Consider the following 16,524-nt stretch of genomic DNA (forward strand, 5'->3'; position numbering starts at 1 on the left):
ACATTAAAAAAAGCCATATTGAGTACTGAAAAACAGGCCAAGTTAAATTAAAATCCATGTCTATTCATCAAATTCTTTTACATTCCAGCAGATTTACAGATGATTTAAAGTAGATATATAAGTTGGTATAAATTAATTCTTAAACCTCCTTGCCCTCGCCTCTATTGCTCTGTACACTAAGAAACAATACTTTGAACCAACTTCAAAAAATGGCTTTAATTTTTTACAGCTAAATTGTTTAGTCTTTCTGAAAGTATAACTAGCTTTGGTTGAAATTTTAAATTTGAAAAATGCAATCTAACTTTATTTATAATCTAATATTATTTAGTATTGTACAATATCTTTTGTAATATATATATATATATATATATATATATATATATATATATATATATATATATATATATATATATATATATATATATATATATATATATATATATATATATATTTTTTTTTTTTTTTTTTTTTTTTACACTTAGATCAAAGTATAATTTTGCTTTGGACCAACCAATAAAAACATACTGTAACATGCTGTGGCTTGTTACAGCTAAATTGACAAATTTCCCTCAGATAATTCAGATAACTGCTACTTTAAAGTAAAACTACTTTTACATTTTTTTTTTTCTAGGGATTGAATAAAACAAGTTAAAATCAGAAACCTTTTTTCTTCTTCTCACTAAATCCAATATAAAAATTTACTTTAAACAAAACACACAGTACTTACACTTTTTACAGCATACCCCCAGCCTAGTGGGAGTACAACAAACTCCTTGTGCAGTGGGTGAGATGGAAAATGAATTATTGTACTATTTTTTAACCACCTGTTCTCTAAAAATAATATATCTGTTAAACTCTTATCATTATAGATGCAGTCTTAATTAGTTTAGTCAATATGTTTCTTTTAATTCAGATTAATCCATTTTTATTTTTGAGCAACAGATGAGTGAAAAGATGAGCAAAAACTGTTATATAATCAAATACTAATTTTACCAAATTTGATTAGATGCATCACAACAGTCATTGCTGAGTGTAACATTACATTAGATCTGCTCATTTTGCAGCAAATTATAATTTTATTTTTCATGGCACAAATATAACCAAACAATTCTGTTGTTCAAATTATAAACATATGCAAATATAAGAGAATCATTTTGCTGGTAGTCAGCTTCAGTGACAGTAACAGGAAGCATGCTGAACAGCCGATGGGGAATGCTTTTTGCTCACTTTATCTGAACAATTTGTTTCCAGTTTGCATTAGCAATAAACTAATTCATAAATGGTTATTAGCTTCAAGTTTTGTCTGTGTTGCCTGCACTGTAAAAAAAGAAGAATCATAAAATAATATATAGTTTGTCTTCTAAATAAAATCATTAATCATTAAGGTCAATTAAATGTTTTTAAAAAATAAACAACAACAAAAAACTATATATACTTGTTGTGTAAAATAATCTTATTTTAAACCAAAAACAAACAAAAAAACTTTTTATTTCTGAAAATTAAACAGTATTTTTAACTTTTCTTGAAAATGCTTCTTGATATAGGACGTTTTAGATATTTAGTCTAGAAACAAAAATAAATAAATCTAAATAATCACACTTAAACTCTGTGAAAATCAGAGTTCTAAATGAAATAATAATAATAGTAAAACATAAACTCAAAGTGTTTAATGAAAGAGAGAATATGACGCATCAAGACACCTTGGGAATGATGCAATCTATAGGGAACATCAACCATGGGAAAGACAACAGATTAGCGCATGACAGAGCCCACAGGGGGAATAAAGAGGAGAGTAAACAAGGAGACTAACAACAAATAACCGGTGGGGTAAAAGAATCAATAATCAGGTAATGAGGGATTGGCAAGGTCAAACAATAGATGGCACATTGAGCACAAGAGAACACATGGGACATTGAAACAAACAACACAAAGCCTTGTGGTCAGAGAAAACACAGTCAGTGAGTGCTCGCAGCAACTGCTTGTCCACACAAAACATGACGACATGAAAGCACACAGTTGATATGTAATGTGAAATATGTAAACATGAAGCACAATAGTAACTGGCCAATGAAAACATAAACCAGCTGCTCAACAATAACACTAGAAAAGAGCACATGGTGAGTGAAAGAGCACTCATACCATGGTCGGAATAAAAGACACTTTGCTCATACAAAACAGCTCACATCAACAAAGCTATCAGCCATCAACATCAACAAACTATATAGCTTAAAGAATTGTGTAATACTGAAAGACTTTCTGATAAACATTTTCAATCTGCTATGTAGTTTTTTAGAGACCAAGCTCCTGCTGCAGAAAACTTCACCAAAATATGATGCTTTCTGCTACACCTTTCACTAACTTCTGTACAAACATTGTGTTCAATGTTTCCCCAGTTTAACAATTAAAATAATGTTTCACATCAAACTTAATTAAATTAAACTTAAACATTAAATTAAACAACATCCTTAAACTGAGTTGTGAACCAGTTCTGTGTCCACACAACATACATTTCATTTTTCTGGTTGAAGGTTTGCTCAATAGATAACTATTATTACATTTTTTTTTTTAAATGTCAAGGCACTGTATGCCATTACAAATTCTTGCCCTGTTAAGCATGCATGTTCTCCCCGTGTTCATGTGGGTTTTCTGCAGGTGCTCCAGTTTCTCTTACAGTACAAAGACATGCGCTATATAGTAGGTGAATTGGGTAAACAAAATTGGCCATATGTTTTTGAATTTGAGATGTTGTGGGTGTTTCCCAATAATAGATTGTGGCTGGAAGGGCATCTGCTGTGTAAAACATATGCTGGAATAGTTGGCAGTTCATTCATCTGTGGAGACCCCACATAAATAAGAGACTAATTCAAAGGAAAGTGAATGAATAAATGAATAATTTTTGTATAGTGCCTTTGTAGTGCTCAAGGATGCTTACAGTTGTAGCACAATTAATACAATAACCATAAGAGGGTAGACTTATAATGCATAAAAGGAGTAACAAAAACAAAGAAACAAATAGCAAATAAGAAAAAGACACGACTGTCAAGAACTTGTGGCTGAAAAGGTCTTAATATTGACATTCATCTTGTCAATCTGCTGTCGGGGGGTTTCAGTCACTGGCTTGCAAAAGTTAAACAAGGTTTGTCAGATAATAAAAAAAAAAAACATGTTCTATCTTATCATTGAAATACCCAAGGCCAGTGGTCCTCAGCCTTTTTATCACAACAGACCTGGGGGATGAAGGATTGTATGTAGAATGCTAGACAAACTGACAAAACACTGCTTCAACTCTGATACAACTTTTATTTATGGAGAAAATCTAAAAACACTGCAGTATTTGGGTGCTCTGTGATATAAATATTCCTTTTGAAATGTGTATTCCATACAAAGTATAAAACTGAGCGGTTAGTACTTGTCACATGACTCGCAGTGCACTCACGACATTTTGAAAAGCTGAGATATTTTCAATATAGGCTCATTCTGAAAATGAGAACCCCTATACAGGGTGGGCCATTTATATGGATACATCTTAATAAAACTAGGAATTTCACAAGAAAAACAATGGTGTGCTTGGTTTTAACGTAACTTTATTCTTTCATGAGTTATTTACAAGCCACCTCACATATACTAACGTACCACAAACATTACATTATTATCACCAACCATTCCTATTTTATTAAGGTGTATCCATATAAATGGCCCAACCTGTACATTTCTAGAGTTCATGAATTATGTAGCCAGAAGCACGTATGGCTGTATATCGTATTTAAAATGAACGCTTGTTCAGTTTGTCCAGTTTGCTTGCCATGCATGACGGGCCTCGAGTCCACCAAAGAATGGTTCCAGAAAGTGGGTAAGACAAAAACAGAAGCTAACAAATAAAATAAACAACTAGATAGCAGAGTGGGAATGTGGTAAAATCTGAGAAAAAAAATGAGATCAGTGGCCTCTGGTGGATTTGTGAAAACAAAATCTGCAAATAAGCATACCTCCTGGGATTTATTTGGAGCTCTCCAGTAATGTATAGTGATATGATTTCAGAATGAGCCTGGGTTGGATGTTTTCAACTGCATGTGCCTGGAAAGCGTGAGCTAATTCAATATTTCCAATAGATGCATGACTGGAAATGGAGGTGCAGAACAGACACGGTTTTTGAATGGTCCTTAAAGCCACCGTCATTTGAGATCTCCAGCAGTTGATCTTTTTCTTGTACAGACTGCTAGATTTACCAGATTTGTTGACAAATAGGTTGCAGATCTATTCCTTGGCAGTACGTCTGTGTCTTACTGATTTTGTTAGCTTGTGGGTTAAATTTTGGTGCTCAAATGACCATGAGAATACAGTAATTTTTCTAAATTAAAGTTGTTTTTACATAAAAGATCGGTCAGACTCAGATAATAAATGAAATGGAAATAATTAATGATTTCTTATGCAGCTTAATACCAATTGATCAACGGATTGTTACCGATCTGCGGTCCGGGGGTTTGAACCCTAAGCTATTTATATGGTTGTATAAACATGAGTGCCACCACTCAGCAGCAGGAATTGGGATAGAGCTTCTCATCAACCATTATGCTGATTAAACTGTTGCCAAATTTCTGTAGTACTCTGATTGTTGAAGGCATTAGACAAGATACAACAGATGTATTTAATAAAAATGTCCCTTACTAAATATATGCTCCAAAATGTTGTCCACTGATAAAACAAAAAAGTTCAATTGAGACCCAGGTTTAATGGAACTGTCAGGGAAGTCTTCTAAAAACCCATCAAATCCAGACAGAGAAGGATAACCCCAGACTATTAACATTTTAATGCAGAGACATCTTGATTGCCTGAGCAAAATACTAATAGACCTGGAGAGGAAGAGTGTGTGGGAGAAAGAGGAAGAGGACACTTAGCATTAAGAGTGAGTTTTTTATCCATGCTGTCCAGAGCTTTGACGCCAATCAGATGGATGATCTACTCAACCAGTTTGTTTAAATACAGATGCTGTTGGATTAGCATTAATTAGTTGGTCAAGCAGTTCTTTCAGGATCCATTCAGATTAAACAGTAGATTTTATTCAAGTTTGAAAATCAACTGTGTAAACCCTGTTCTCATAATTCTGCCTGTCAACTGCTGTTTGTCTGTGTGGAGAGGACACTTACTGCTTAAAGCATTGTCAGTTCTTCCCCTAAGTGACATTTTGTTTCCCCCATCATATATCTGACTTCTAGTGAGAGTTCATCAGTTCCCTTGTTTTCATAATTCTGCTCTTGCCATCAGCACAGCGAATGCATATGCTACTGACCCGCTGGTCTTCTCCCCCTCTTCTTGTCCTATATGAAGTGACCTTGCCTCTTATCTGTATGATGTGACATCTTTACCCTCAGCTGAAGTTAAACACATTATAGAAAAACGAGCCAAATCTGTAATTATGTTCATGTATTTATTGAGATTTATTTAAGAAAAACAAAGGAGTGACTTATATAAGTAATATTTTTTTCCGTAATCAAGTGTAGGCATCTGTAAGGACCTGTCATTCTTTCATTTAGTTCTTCTGATAGCATTCCAAAGACTGAATTACTTTTGAAAAATATAACATGCAGTTCTTGCAATGCGATGCAGTGTATAGAGTTGTCAACCTCTAAAACTGAGCAATTTATTTGCGGCCGGCATGTGAAATCTGCCTCACAGTCAAGTTCATCTGCATGAGGGATGTGCCTTGAATTGTTTTTGCACTAATAAGTTTGTCTGAAGGGTTGCAACACTGGCATGAGCCCATGTTTGAAAGTCAGAAAAGAAACTACTGGGGACCAAAACAACAGAGGTTCACACTGACGAATGCAAAATTGATCTTATTCATTAATAAATTCTTCGATTATATGGTCAAATTAGGGATATGGTATAAGATCATGCACAATCTCGTGAATACAGGAGAAACATCTTATGAATAAACAAGTTGGAAGACTTTTAATTCCCCAATCACCAGTTTTATAAATATTTGCCATGGATATAATAGAGTAACAGCAAATATGTGAACATTTTAAGAGCTGGCAGGACAAAACACCAAGTATTAAATATTAATCATCTAGCATTTTTAGAATTTTCATAATTGCAAGCCATAGCCTGCTAGACTTTCAAATCGGCAATTTCATTAAAGATGTATTTTATACCCTAGGAGACAAGCAACATTTCAGTTCTGACATAACATTTAATTAATCAACTGATGCAGTGTGATTTAAGTCATAACAAAAACAGACAGGTGCAAAAATTTGAGCACCCCAACAGAATAATGTCATCAATCTTTTGTAGAGCCACCTTTTGCTGAAATAGGTGCTTCTTATAGTAAAGGATAAGTCACTGAGTTCTTGCTAAAGGCATTTTGGTCCATTCTTTCTTGGAACATTTCTCCAGTTCAGTCAGGTTTGATGGGTGCCGAGCATGAACAGCCCATTTCAAATCAATCCATAGATTTTTGTTGATGTTCAAGTCTGTGGACTGGGATGACCATTCTAGAACATTGTATTGTGTCTGACCTAGAATTCCTCAGTAGATCTGGAACTGACTTTAGGTCATCCTACCCTGCCATAACTTCAGCCTCTTGACTGATTTCAGGACATTGTTCTTTAGAATCTGCTGATACTGCGTGAAATCACTGCAATTTTCAACTCTGGCATTGTTTCTAGTACCTGTGCTTGCCATACAGTACATCTGCACAGCATGATAGACCCTCCACCATATTTTACAGTAGAGAGCATGTTCTTCTCCTGAAATACTGTTCTTTTTCTGCCATCCAAGTGCCCATGGTTGTGGCATCTGTCCACAGTATAGTTTTCCAAAATGATTCAGGCTTGTCCAGATGAGTCTTTGCATACATCAAACGACTCTTCTTGTTGTCTTCTTCTGCATCACTCTTCCATTAAACTGTTCTTTGTGAAGAATGCACTGAACTGTGGGACGATGTACAATGATATTATCAGCAGTAAAATGTTCCTGGAGCTATTTGGAGGTGGTCTGTGGTTTGTCTGTGACCATTCTAACCATTCTTCGCCTTTGCCATTTAGATATTTTTTCTTAGTCTAGCACATCTTTTTTACACAAGAACTGTCTCTGTGGCCTTCTATTTTCCTATGATATTTTTGACTTTAAACCTTTGCGATACTTTTTTTTTGCGATACAATTTAAAGGGCCATGAAACCCCCTCGTTTCAGCAGGGTGTTTTCACACCTCTACTTTGGAAAAAGTCAGAAAAGTGGGCGTGTCCAGCTCTGTTTAGGGGGGAGTGTCGGAGGAACTAAAGTGGGATGGTGTGGGAGTGTCTATTTGTGCACGCGCGAGTTTCAGAGTCAAAATACACACCCACACAGACAGGAGAAAGTGATGTTTAACCTACATGGACATCTGTAGTCGAATTATTTGCCAAATTATTAAATGTTGGACTTTAACTGCAGTTTGGCTCTTTCATTCAGGGAATTCATTCATGCCTCTCGCGACAAACGAGATATTTGATTCGAGGAACTGCTGCAAGCGTGTATTTTTCATGCAGTGTTTGATACCGCACGGCGAATGAGAGAAAAAAAACTCTGCATTTCCCGGAAACTTAGATGCACACGGCAGGTAGTGTCAGAAAGCCGCGTGTGTTATTCCGGTCACAAAATGCGGTGCTAACATTTCTGCACTCAGTGCAATAGTTAACTTAATTCGATACGAACAAACTGAATAAACAAAGAGCACTGGTCGCTCACTTACCAAATCTGTAGAGACAGAACAATCACCAGCAACTAGAGCCGCGTCTTTATGAAGAGAATACTACAAGCAAATCCAGATTTCAGCATTTGCAGATGAGAACAGCTCTCAGGTAAACAATAATCCTCCTTAGACACGTAAGTTATTGTTGTCGCGCGTCGCGTACACTGTTAATCCACACGTGATCCAGATAAACTCTCCCAGAGAGAAAATGAAAACGAAACTTAACTGCAGCAAACTATAAAAGCAACACTTCACGCTTGTTTTGCCAACACAACGTGGCGTCTTTGTGGTGTAAACACGGTGACAATAATGAATATTAATGAAGTTGCACAATAGAGCGCGCTGATTGGTTTGACCCAAGCCTTACTCATGCATTAATGCATCACAATGTAAGACGTAATAAGACTCACTCTGGCACAGACGTCCAGTCTCCACGCTGGAATACACGCTATTATGTCATGACCGTGACGCAGCTTCAAAAATTCGTTTCAAACAGGAAGTACAAATTTGCTTGAAATAACGCAAAAACAACCAATTTACACTTTTTAGTGAAATATAGGTGTCCTAATAGTGTTTTTAGCAGTGTGGGACACATATACGACTGTCAAAAGCTCAAAAAATGTGTTTTGGTGTTTCGTGACCCTTTAATTTCACACATCTCAATACTGTTACACTACGTATTTCTGTCTGAAAACTTTACCTTATCTAGCTTTCACTAGAAACCCAAACTGCATTTCACTGCAACATTCTTTTTTTAAAAAAAAAATACCTATTTATCTCAGTTATATTTAGGTTTTATGTTTAATTTGACCTTTTTAGCTCAATATGATTTTTATTATTACAATGAAATCTATATAAAAACCAAACGGAACTGTGCATTCTGGTCTATATATTGTGCATTTTAACTTCACACTCAACCAAAAAAGTTACTTTAGGGGTACAATAGTATGTCAATAGGGCAGTACCATTATATATTGTAACTTATTTTTGTAACTTATTTACCACAAAAATGTTATATTAATATTGCCAACTTAATTTAAATAATTGTACAATAAGTTACTAAACTTTTTACCATAAAAGAGGTCTTTTTAAGGGTACTGTCCCAGTGACAATCTGTTGTGAAGTTACTTTTTTTGCAAATATTTATTGTAATGTTTTATTTTATTTATTTATTATTATTATTATTTTTTTTTAGTATTTGGGTTATATGATGTACATGGCACAATTAATACTTTTCAATAATACAGTGCACTTTAGAGAAATTTCAGAAGTCATTCAAGTCACACTACTGCAAATAATATGTTAAGCTAAATACTGTACATTAATTAAGCTGACCTGAAAAGCATGTTACAGTATGCAGATCCTACATGCTGAAATGTGAGTGTACATTTGTCCAGGTAGCTAATATATTCCCATATGCAACTAGAACAATAGATAAAGTTTCCTATTGCTGATCATTGTGCAATACTATACTGCTTGACCCCTTTGTGAAGTAGTGAACTCCTGTTTAAAAGTATATTTCTATGAACGTTGGATGTAGCATGGTGTTTGGGTGTAATCATCTTTCATAGTGTTCTTCATAGCATTTCCTTTTGTTTTCAGTGTCACATTAACTTGAAATGCCACAGTGCGTTCACTGTACAGAATGTCATACATCACTGCATTTCTTTTTCTGAATCCTCCTGTTGTAACATCTCAAAATAGGAAGTTGGTTGCTGATGTCAGCATCATTTTGTAGTAGAGTGTTTTTAAATATAGGCCAGCTTAACTTGACCTCACTGCAGCACTGAGTGTGCAGGATTAAAGCTATATGAAAATTCCCTGAACTAAAATAGATCTCCGTTCCTCATTAAAACACGAAGCGTAACATCCTCAGAGAGAGGAGAACATATCCCAGCTTCTTGGTGCTCCATAAGCAATATGCTGTAAACTTGGGGTTTTCTCCACTGTCAGAGCACAGCAGCATTACATCTCTGAGTCAGACAGCAGCTGCTATTTATAAGCTCCATTGGCTGAGCTTGTAACTTCTGTTCTGCTGGCCTGGATTTACAGCTCTTTGGAGTATTTGCTCTGAATCTGCAGCTGTTAGAAATTGGTAAAGCTTCTTCCATGTAGATCCCTACTGCTGGAGTAACTGGCTAAATGCTGCAAATCTATAATTCAGTTGGAGTGACGCTGTAATTAGGCTGAGAGCAGTTTAGGAGAGATTGTGCTACTAATGTAATAATAATTGCAATGTCACCTTTTAAAATTCTTTTGAGGTTTTGAGGTAATATTCTGAATGTGGGATTTTAATATAAATCTTACATATAAATGTTCCAATCTAATTAAATGTAAATGTTAGAAGTAAAAGTGGAAACTTAGTTTAGTAGCTGGTAGTAGCTGCATAAAAAGGACTGAGGCAGTAATACATGTGACCTTTAGCTCTTCAGAAATTGAAAGAAGTCATACTTTAATATACTCTAGCTTTTTTAACTGTTAAACCTGTTATTTACGTTGCAATACTTGTCACATGTAGATGTGATGCATGTATTTTTCTTTTTTTATTGATGACACTGGACAAAGCCTTACCAAGTTTGTTTATTACTTAAATAAAATATACAGTGTCCTTTAAAAAAATTCCTTTATATTTTAGAACATTACATACATACATCACATAATCATGAAAATATTTTAAAATTACTCATTTCATGTCAATTCCATGTGTTATTAATTATGGGATAGTAATTTTGCACATACAGTTAGGTCCATAAATATTTAGAAATCAACATAATTCAAACATTTTTGGCTCTATCATACCAATTAAAATGAGCAGATGAAAGGAATCTGTTACTGTCAACTCTCATGAGATCCAAAGAGCTGTCATTATCAGTCAAGCAAGCCATCATTAAGCTGAAAAAACAAATCAAACCAATCAGAGAGATAGAAAAAACCTTAGGCATGGCCAAAATAACTGTTTGGAACATTCTTAAAAAGAATGAATGCACCCGTGGGCTCAGCAACATCAAAATAACCGTAAAGCCACATAAACAACTGTGGTGGTGACCAAATAATTATTTCCCACAGTTGGATAGATCAAGAACACTTTCCAGGAGATAGGTGTATGTGTGTCAAAGTCAACAAACAAAAGAAGACTACACCAAAGTGAATACAGGGGGTTCATCACAAGATGTAAACCATTGGTGAGCCTTAAAGCAGGAAGGCCAGATTAGAGTTCTAAAAAAGCTTTCACATTGCTGGAAAAACATCCTATGGATAGATGAGATCAAGATCAACATGTACAAGTGTAATAGGTAGAGAAGAGTATGAAGAAGGAAGGGAACTGCTCATGATCCTAAGCAGTGACCCATGCTGGTATAGTGACATGGCGTGGGCATGTATGGCTGTAAATAGAACTGGTTCACTTGTTTTTATTGATGATGTAACTGCTGACAAAAGCAGCAGGATGAATTCTGGAGTGTTTCAGGCAATATTCTTGCTCATATTAAGCCAAATGCTTCAGAGCTCAATAGATTGTACTTCACAGTGCAGATGTAAAGGAGAAGGACCCAAAGCAAAGTTTTTGAAGGGAAAAAAGTGGAATGTTATGGCCTAATCAATCACCTGACATGAATCAGATTGATCATGCATTTCACTTGCTAAAGACAAAACTGAAGGGAAGATGCCCCAAGAACAAGCAGGAACTAAAGAGAGTTGCTGTAGAGGCCACCAGGTATGAAACCCAGCATCTGGTGATGTCTTGCGTTCCAGACTGTAATTGAGGGCAAAGGATTTGCAACCAAATATTAAAAAGTGAAAGTTTGATTTATGATTATTATTCTGTCTAATTACTTTTGGTCCCTTAACAAGTGGGAGGCAGATATGCAAACTGTTGTAACTCCTACAGTGTTCACCAGATTTGGATGTAAATAGCCTCAAATTAAAGCTGACAGTCTGCAGTTAAAGCACGTATTGTTTGTTTAATTTTAAATCCATTGTGTTGGTGTAAAGAGCCAAAAATGTTGAAATTGTGCCGATGTCCAAATATTTATGGACCTATTTATGTACAAATGAAATCTCTCAAATTGTTTTAAAGCTAACATCAAGGGAACATTACATCTCATTTAAAGTTTTTATGATATGTTTAAATGATTTCTTGATATAGATTGAGGATATTAACGTGTATTATAAAACCACAATTATTGTAATTAATAACTTAAATTTTGTTTTAATTTTTATATTCACGTAAAAGCTGTTGATTTAAAGTAATAAGGTTTCTTATCAGTGATAAGATTTCTAAAACTGACCAATCTTTTTAGTTTAAAAGATCTCGATGTATCATCGGGGTTATTTTTTTATTCTACTTCAAAGTCCCGTAGACTTGCATGTAATAGATCATGAGGGACCCCCTTTTTAGCTAAAAATCTTCATTGATGTTCTGCTGAAGAATCACCTACATTTTGAACAGCCTGAGGCGAGACTTTATTAAAAGCAATTTCTCACTTGTAAAATGGGCTTTTTAAATCTTGTCTGAGCTAAATAGCCTCTTATTTGCAGCATTGTTCTCACATTTAGCATAATTGGCCGCAATTTGCATGTTCAGTTGCACTGCACATTATAAAACAACACATTAAAGGTTAAACAAAAATTGGCTTCTTAATTACATGGTAGATGTTTGTGGAGGATAATATGACAATACAGCACAAATGAACAGATTTTCTCAGGTCCTAGTCCTTTTGCTTCAAGTTATAATCAAATAATCATTAAATGAGGCAGAAGTGCTTCTGCAAGAAACATCACAATTTGTCCTTGAACAGCACTTAATATTCTTTTCCTTTTTCCTTTTCAGGCACTTGGGTGACATTTGGAGGGCAGATTTCAGATGATGTAAGTGAGAATTGTTATTTTCTTCTCAACCTGTACTTGAAACCATGAAAGTCTGAACTATTCAAATCCGAGAGGAAAAGAGACAAGAAAAGCCTGCAGACGGCAGATACTCTGAATTGTGTGTTTGTGAATGCACATGATGCAAAAGACTCTGACATGTTGTTCTAGAAGTTGTATAAAATGTTGAAGAGCACAGACACAGATGTTGTGGAAGGGACAGTCACGTCCACCCAGAGGACAAGTGAGGATGATAATTTGTTTTTGAGGGCATGTAAGTTTATATAAAACAGCCTGCTCTCCTCGATGGAAGGGTTAAAATGACCTTTAGTATGCATGGTCAAACAGCCCCTGACTTTCTGTACTGTCTGTCAAGAGATAAAGATGAGATGTTGGAATCGTCACCCCGTCCTAAACAGGCACACATCTAGTGTTGAGCAGAATGACTCAGCGAACTGTCAGCTGAGTGAATCTAACTGGACTCGCAGCGTAGACTGACAGGGCAGTTTGTTTCTCTGCTGTCATCAGGGATTTGCTTTCTCTGCGGCATTGGGATGTCAGAGGGTAACGTCTGAATCAGGAATTTATGTTAGGACTCTGTGTGAGTAACAGTCTTGGACGGTGTGTGAAAGTAGTAGGAGGAGGATTAAAGGAAGTGTGAAGAGGCTTCTGTTAAATGAACTAAAGTTGACGTTGTGTTCACTCTTGGTCTACAGACTGTGAAAACTGCTCTTCTCTCAGTTCCTCCCCCTGTTTAAATATCAGCCATTATATTTGAGCTTTACTTTATAACCTATGAGCAATGTATCTTTAAAAGTCAAGAAAGCCACACTGGAAGAATGTACCAAGATATTTGCACCCAAAGTATTCTAATGCATCATATTTGCTGCAGTTCTCAGCCGAAATGGACACCAATAAATTTAAATTCTTTGTACACAAGTTATGTTTGCAGGGTTGTTCAATTTTGAGGACTTCCTCACAGTCTGTTCGACAAAAATAGGGTTGTTGCTAGATTGGATATGGTTGCGGCCAGAAGTTAACAAGAATTAATTATTTTATTTATTAAATTTCTATTTATTGTATTTTGTTAACCCTACCCCCACCCCAACGCTAAACCCAACCATCACAGTAATGTAAAAACAGTATAGTTGTACAGAGTATTATTTAATCTAACTTATAAATCACCCAATAAATTGTATTTTTTAATACCTACCCCCAAACCTAAACCTAATCGTCACAGTACTGTAAAAATATTATTTATTGTTATATAGTGTCATAAAAAAATGCTATGATAATTGATGTTCACATCGCATTTCCGGCCGGCCATTAGTTCGATTTAGACATTTACACTTTGTTTATACTTGGTCTCTTCACTTGTTTTCTCTAATTGGATAGCTATCTGATTTGTAAAAATGGTTTATTTTATATTTAGCCACGTAAGTGTTTAAGAGATTTATAAAGAATAAATAGTCCTAACTTTAGATTAGGTCACAAAACTGTATGGGTTCTGTTAACCTATTTGTGCCCAAATATTTAAGAATGATTTCATGCATGTAGCCTTGTTAATGGTGTCCTATATGAACATGGTTTGTATTTACTTTCTCCATGTTTTGATGTTTTTTAAGAAAATCATATTTGAATATGCGACAACTAGTTGCCGGTGGACAAACATGTTGTAAGAACTCAAAACTCAAACTCAAAACAACTGCTGTCAAAAGATCTATTTATATTCATAAGCGTATTTAACATGTTTTTCAAGAGTTCACACTTAAAATGATTATACTAATGATTGATTATAAAGCTTGTTCGGCATGCTGTCCTGGGAAAGAGCCCTGAGCTCATAAGATCCTTAAGCCTGGGGCTCCCTCCCGTTTGCAAGGCGAGAGGGGAGTTTGAGCTCAGGTAGATCTCGAGAACTCCCCTGCTATAGTAGCTAATAAACCGATAGTGATTGCTCTTAGAAGATAACTATTTACTAGAGCATGTTTATGATGCCCATTTGGATTAGTCAATTAACTTAGGTTGCATGTTTTTTGACGGTGGGAGGAAACAGGAGAACCTGGGGGAAACCCACGGGAGCACGGGGAGAATGTGTAAACTCCGCACAGAAACGCCAGCTGGACCGCAAGGACCAGAACCAGTAGTTCCCCTTCGGTTGGGGAACTTCAGTGCCATGAAATGGGAGGATTCGGATCAGAAGCCGCTTGTCTGGAGAGTATTGAACGGGCCAATGAATGAAATTAATTGGCAGCGTAAGCTTGCGCAGGTGTGCGGCATCTGCAATTATCTCAGCATATAAGCACACCTGAAGCCAGCAGACGCCATCCTTTTCGCTTCAGATCCTTTCTGAGTGAGTCGATGAGGGTTCCTCTTGCTGATCAGCACTTCAGAGCGAACGAGTGTGTCTCCCGGTCCAGAGTGGGTCTTCGCGGTTTCAGACGGTCGAGCTGGGTTTCTCCCTTGCCTGCGGTTCTTTGGGTCCGGTCCTCCAGAGCAGTGCGTATTGTTGCAAACTTTCCTAAAAGAGCAACACAGTCGTGTAGCACGTCCTTTTCAGGATGGCGCTCCGACTGTGCGTTTCTGGATGCGGGGGTTTCCTGGCTCCGGATGATGGACACGATCACTGCATTGCATGTTTGGGGGTCCAGCATGTTAAAGCGAGCCACCCCAGTTGCCTCCTGTTCTAAAAAAGCAGCGGGCGCTCGGGCAGATCTGAGGGTTTCAGCGGGAGATAATCCACCGCCCACGGGCTCGCGGACCTCTCGCTCCTCACGGCGCTCCATCCAAGCTTCGGGTAGTGGGAGTGATCCGTCTAACCAGATGGTAGCTCTCACACTCGCTGACACCAGAGATCAGATGTCCTCCGCGGCATCGGAGGGTGGGCTTTCACTGTCCGACGAAGATCCGGACCCGCTCGCCCCCTCCGGGCAGGTGAGCGCTGTCAAATTGGATCCTGAAGCGGACATGTTAGCCGTGCTTTCCCGGGCTGCTTCGGCCGTGGGGTTGGAGATGGTTTATCCCCCAGCTCCGCGGCCGGACCAAGCCAAGCTTATTACATGAGCTGCGCACCGCGACCGACTATGCTCTTCGGACTACTAAGTCCGCCGCGTGTGCGCTGGGGAGGACGATGTCCACACTTGTGGTTCAGGAACGCCACCTCTGGCTAAACTTGGCCGATATGCACGATGTTGACAAAGTTCGCTTTCTTGACTCGCCCATATCCCAGGCTGGCCTGTTCGGCGACACCGTCGGTGAATTCACCCAGGAAATCAAGGCGGTGAAAGAGCAGTCGGATGCGATTGGCAATGTCATCTATCGGCGTGGCCGTAAGCCCGCTCCGCCCGCCGAGCCATCCACCTCCGCTGTTCCTCGCCGAGGGCGCCCGCCAACGAGTGCTGCTCCGCCCCCGCCTGCGCCTCCGGCCAAGCGGGCGCGGCGTACACCTCGAAAGCAGGCAGCCCCTCCTGCCCAGGGCGCCGTTAAGTCCGGTAAACGGACCGCGAAGCGTCCCTGAGACAGGCCATCCGGAGAAGAGGAAACTTGCTCTTTCCCCGCTGGAGGGCGGGGCCCCGATAACAACGGTACTTTTCAGTGCCACCAAAACATCAGTAAAAGAGCACTTTTTCCCTTCCCCGGATGTGACTGCACGAGTTCTGCCAGTCCGGGACGCGCTGCCTTCCGGCTCGCAGACTCTACATGCTTCGCCAGTGGCTCACGAGCGCTGGGGGGACGGTCTCCCTTCCCTCAGCCCTCCAGCCCCCTCTCCGGAGTCAGGGTGCGGAGCCAGAGCGAATCGCTCTCCTCCAGCTCTTCCGCGGGACCCTCGTGCTTCCCGGATCAGCACACCCACTCCGCGCTGCCCCACCGCTGGTACGTCAGCAATTGTAGCGATGACTCCATTAGCGAGGGCTCTGCCTGCCTGGTTAGCGCGGG

General features: G+C 38.1%; 1 protein-coding gene and 1 long non-coding RNA gene across 8 annotated transcripts in view; one reads left to right on the plus strand and one right to left on the minus strand.

Annotated features, from left to right (window-relative positions):
• Positions 1-16,524, plus strand: part of kcnab1a (potassium voltage-gated channel subfamily A regulatory beta subunit 1a) — a 295,057-nt gene that overhangs the window by 222,917 nt on the left and 55,616 nt on the right. For all 7 annotated transcript variants that reach the window (XR_015514301.1, XR_015514302.1, XM_087291982.1 and 4 more), the window contains 1 exon segment: positions 12,557-12,594. Coding sequence is in view for 3 of the 7 variants with exons in the window: in XM_087291982.1 (XP_087148108.1) it covers positions 12,557-12,594 (38 nt within the window). In the remaining 4 variants the exon portion in view is untranslated.
• LOC147832892 (uncharacterized) overlaps positions 1-16,524 on the minus strand; it is a 599,182-nt gene that overhangs the window by 139,822 nt on the left and 442,836 nt on the right. The window lies entirely within an intron of this gene.

Source organism: Danio rerio, chromosome 18 (genome assembly GCF_052040795.2).
Source record: "Danio rerio strain M-AB ecotype USA chromosome 18, GRCz13ab, whole genome shotgun sequence".
Lineage (NCBI taxonomy): Eukaryota > Metazoa > Chordata > Actinopteri > Cypriniformes > Danionidae > Danio > Danio rerio.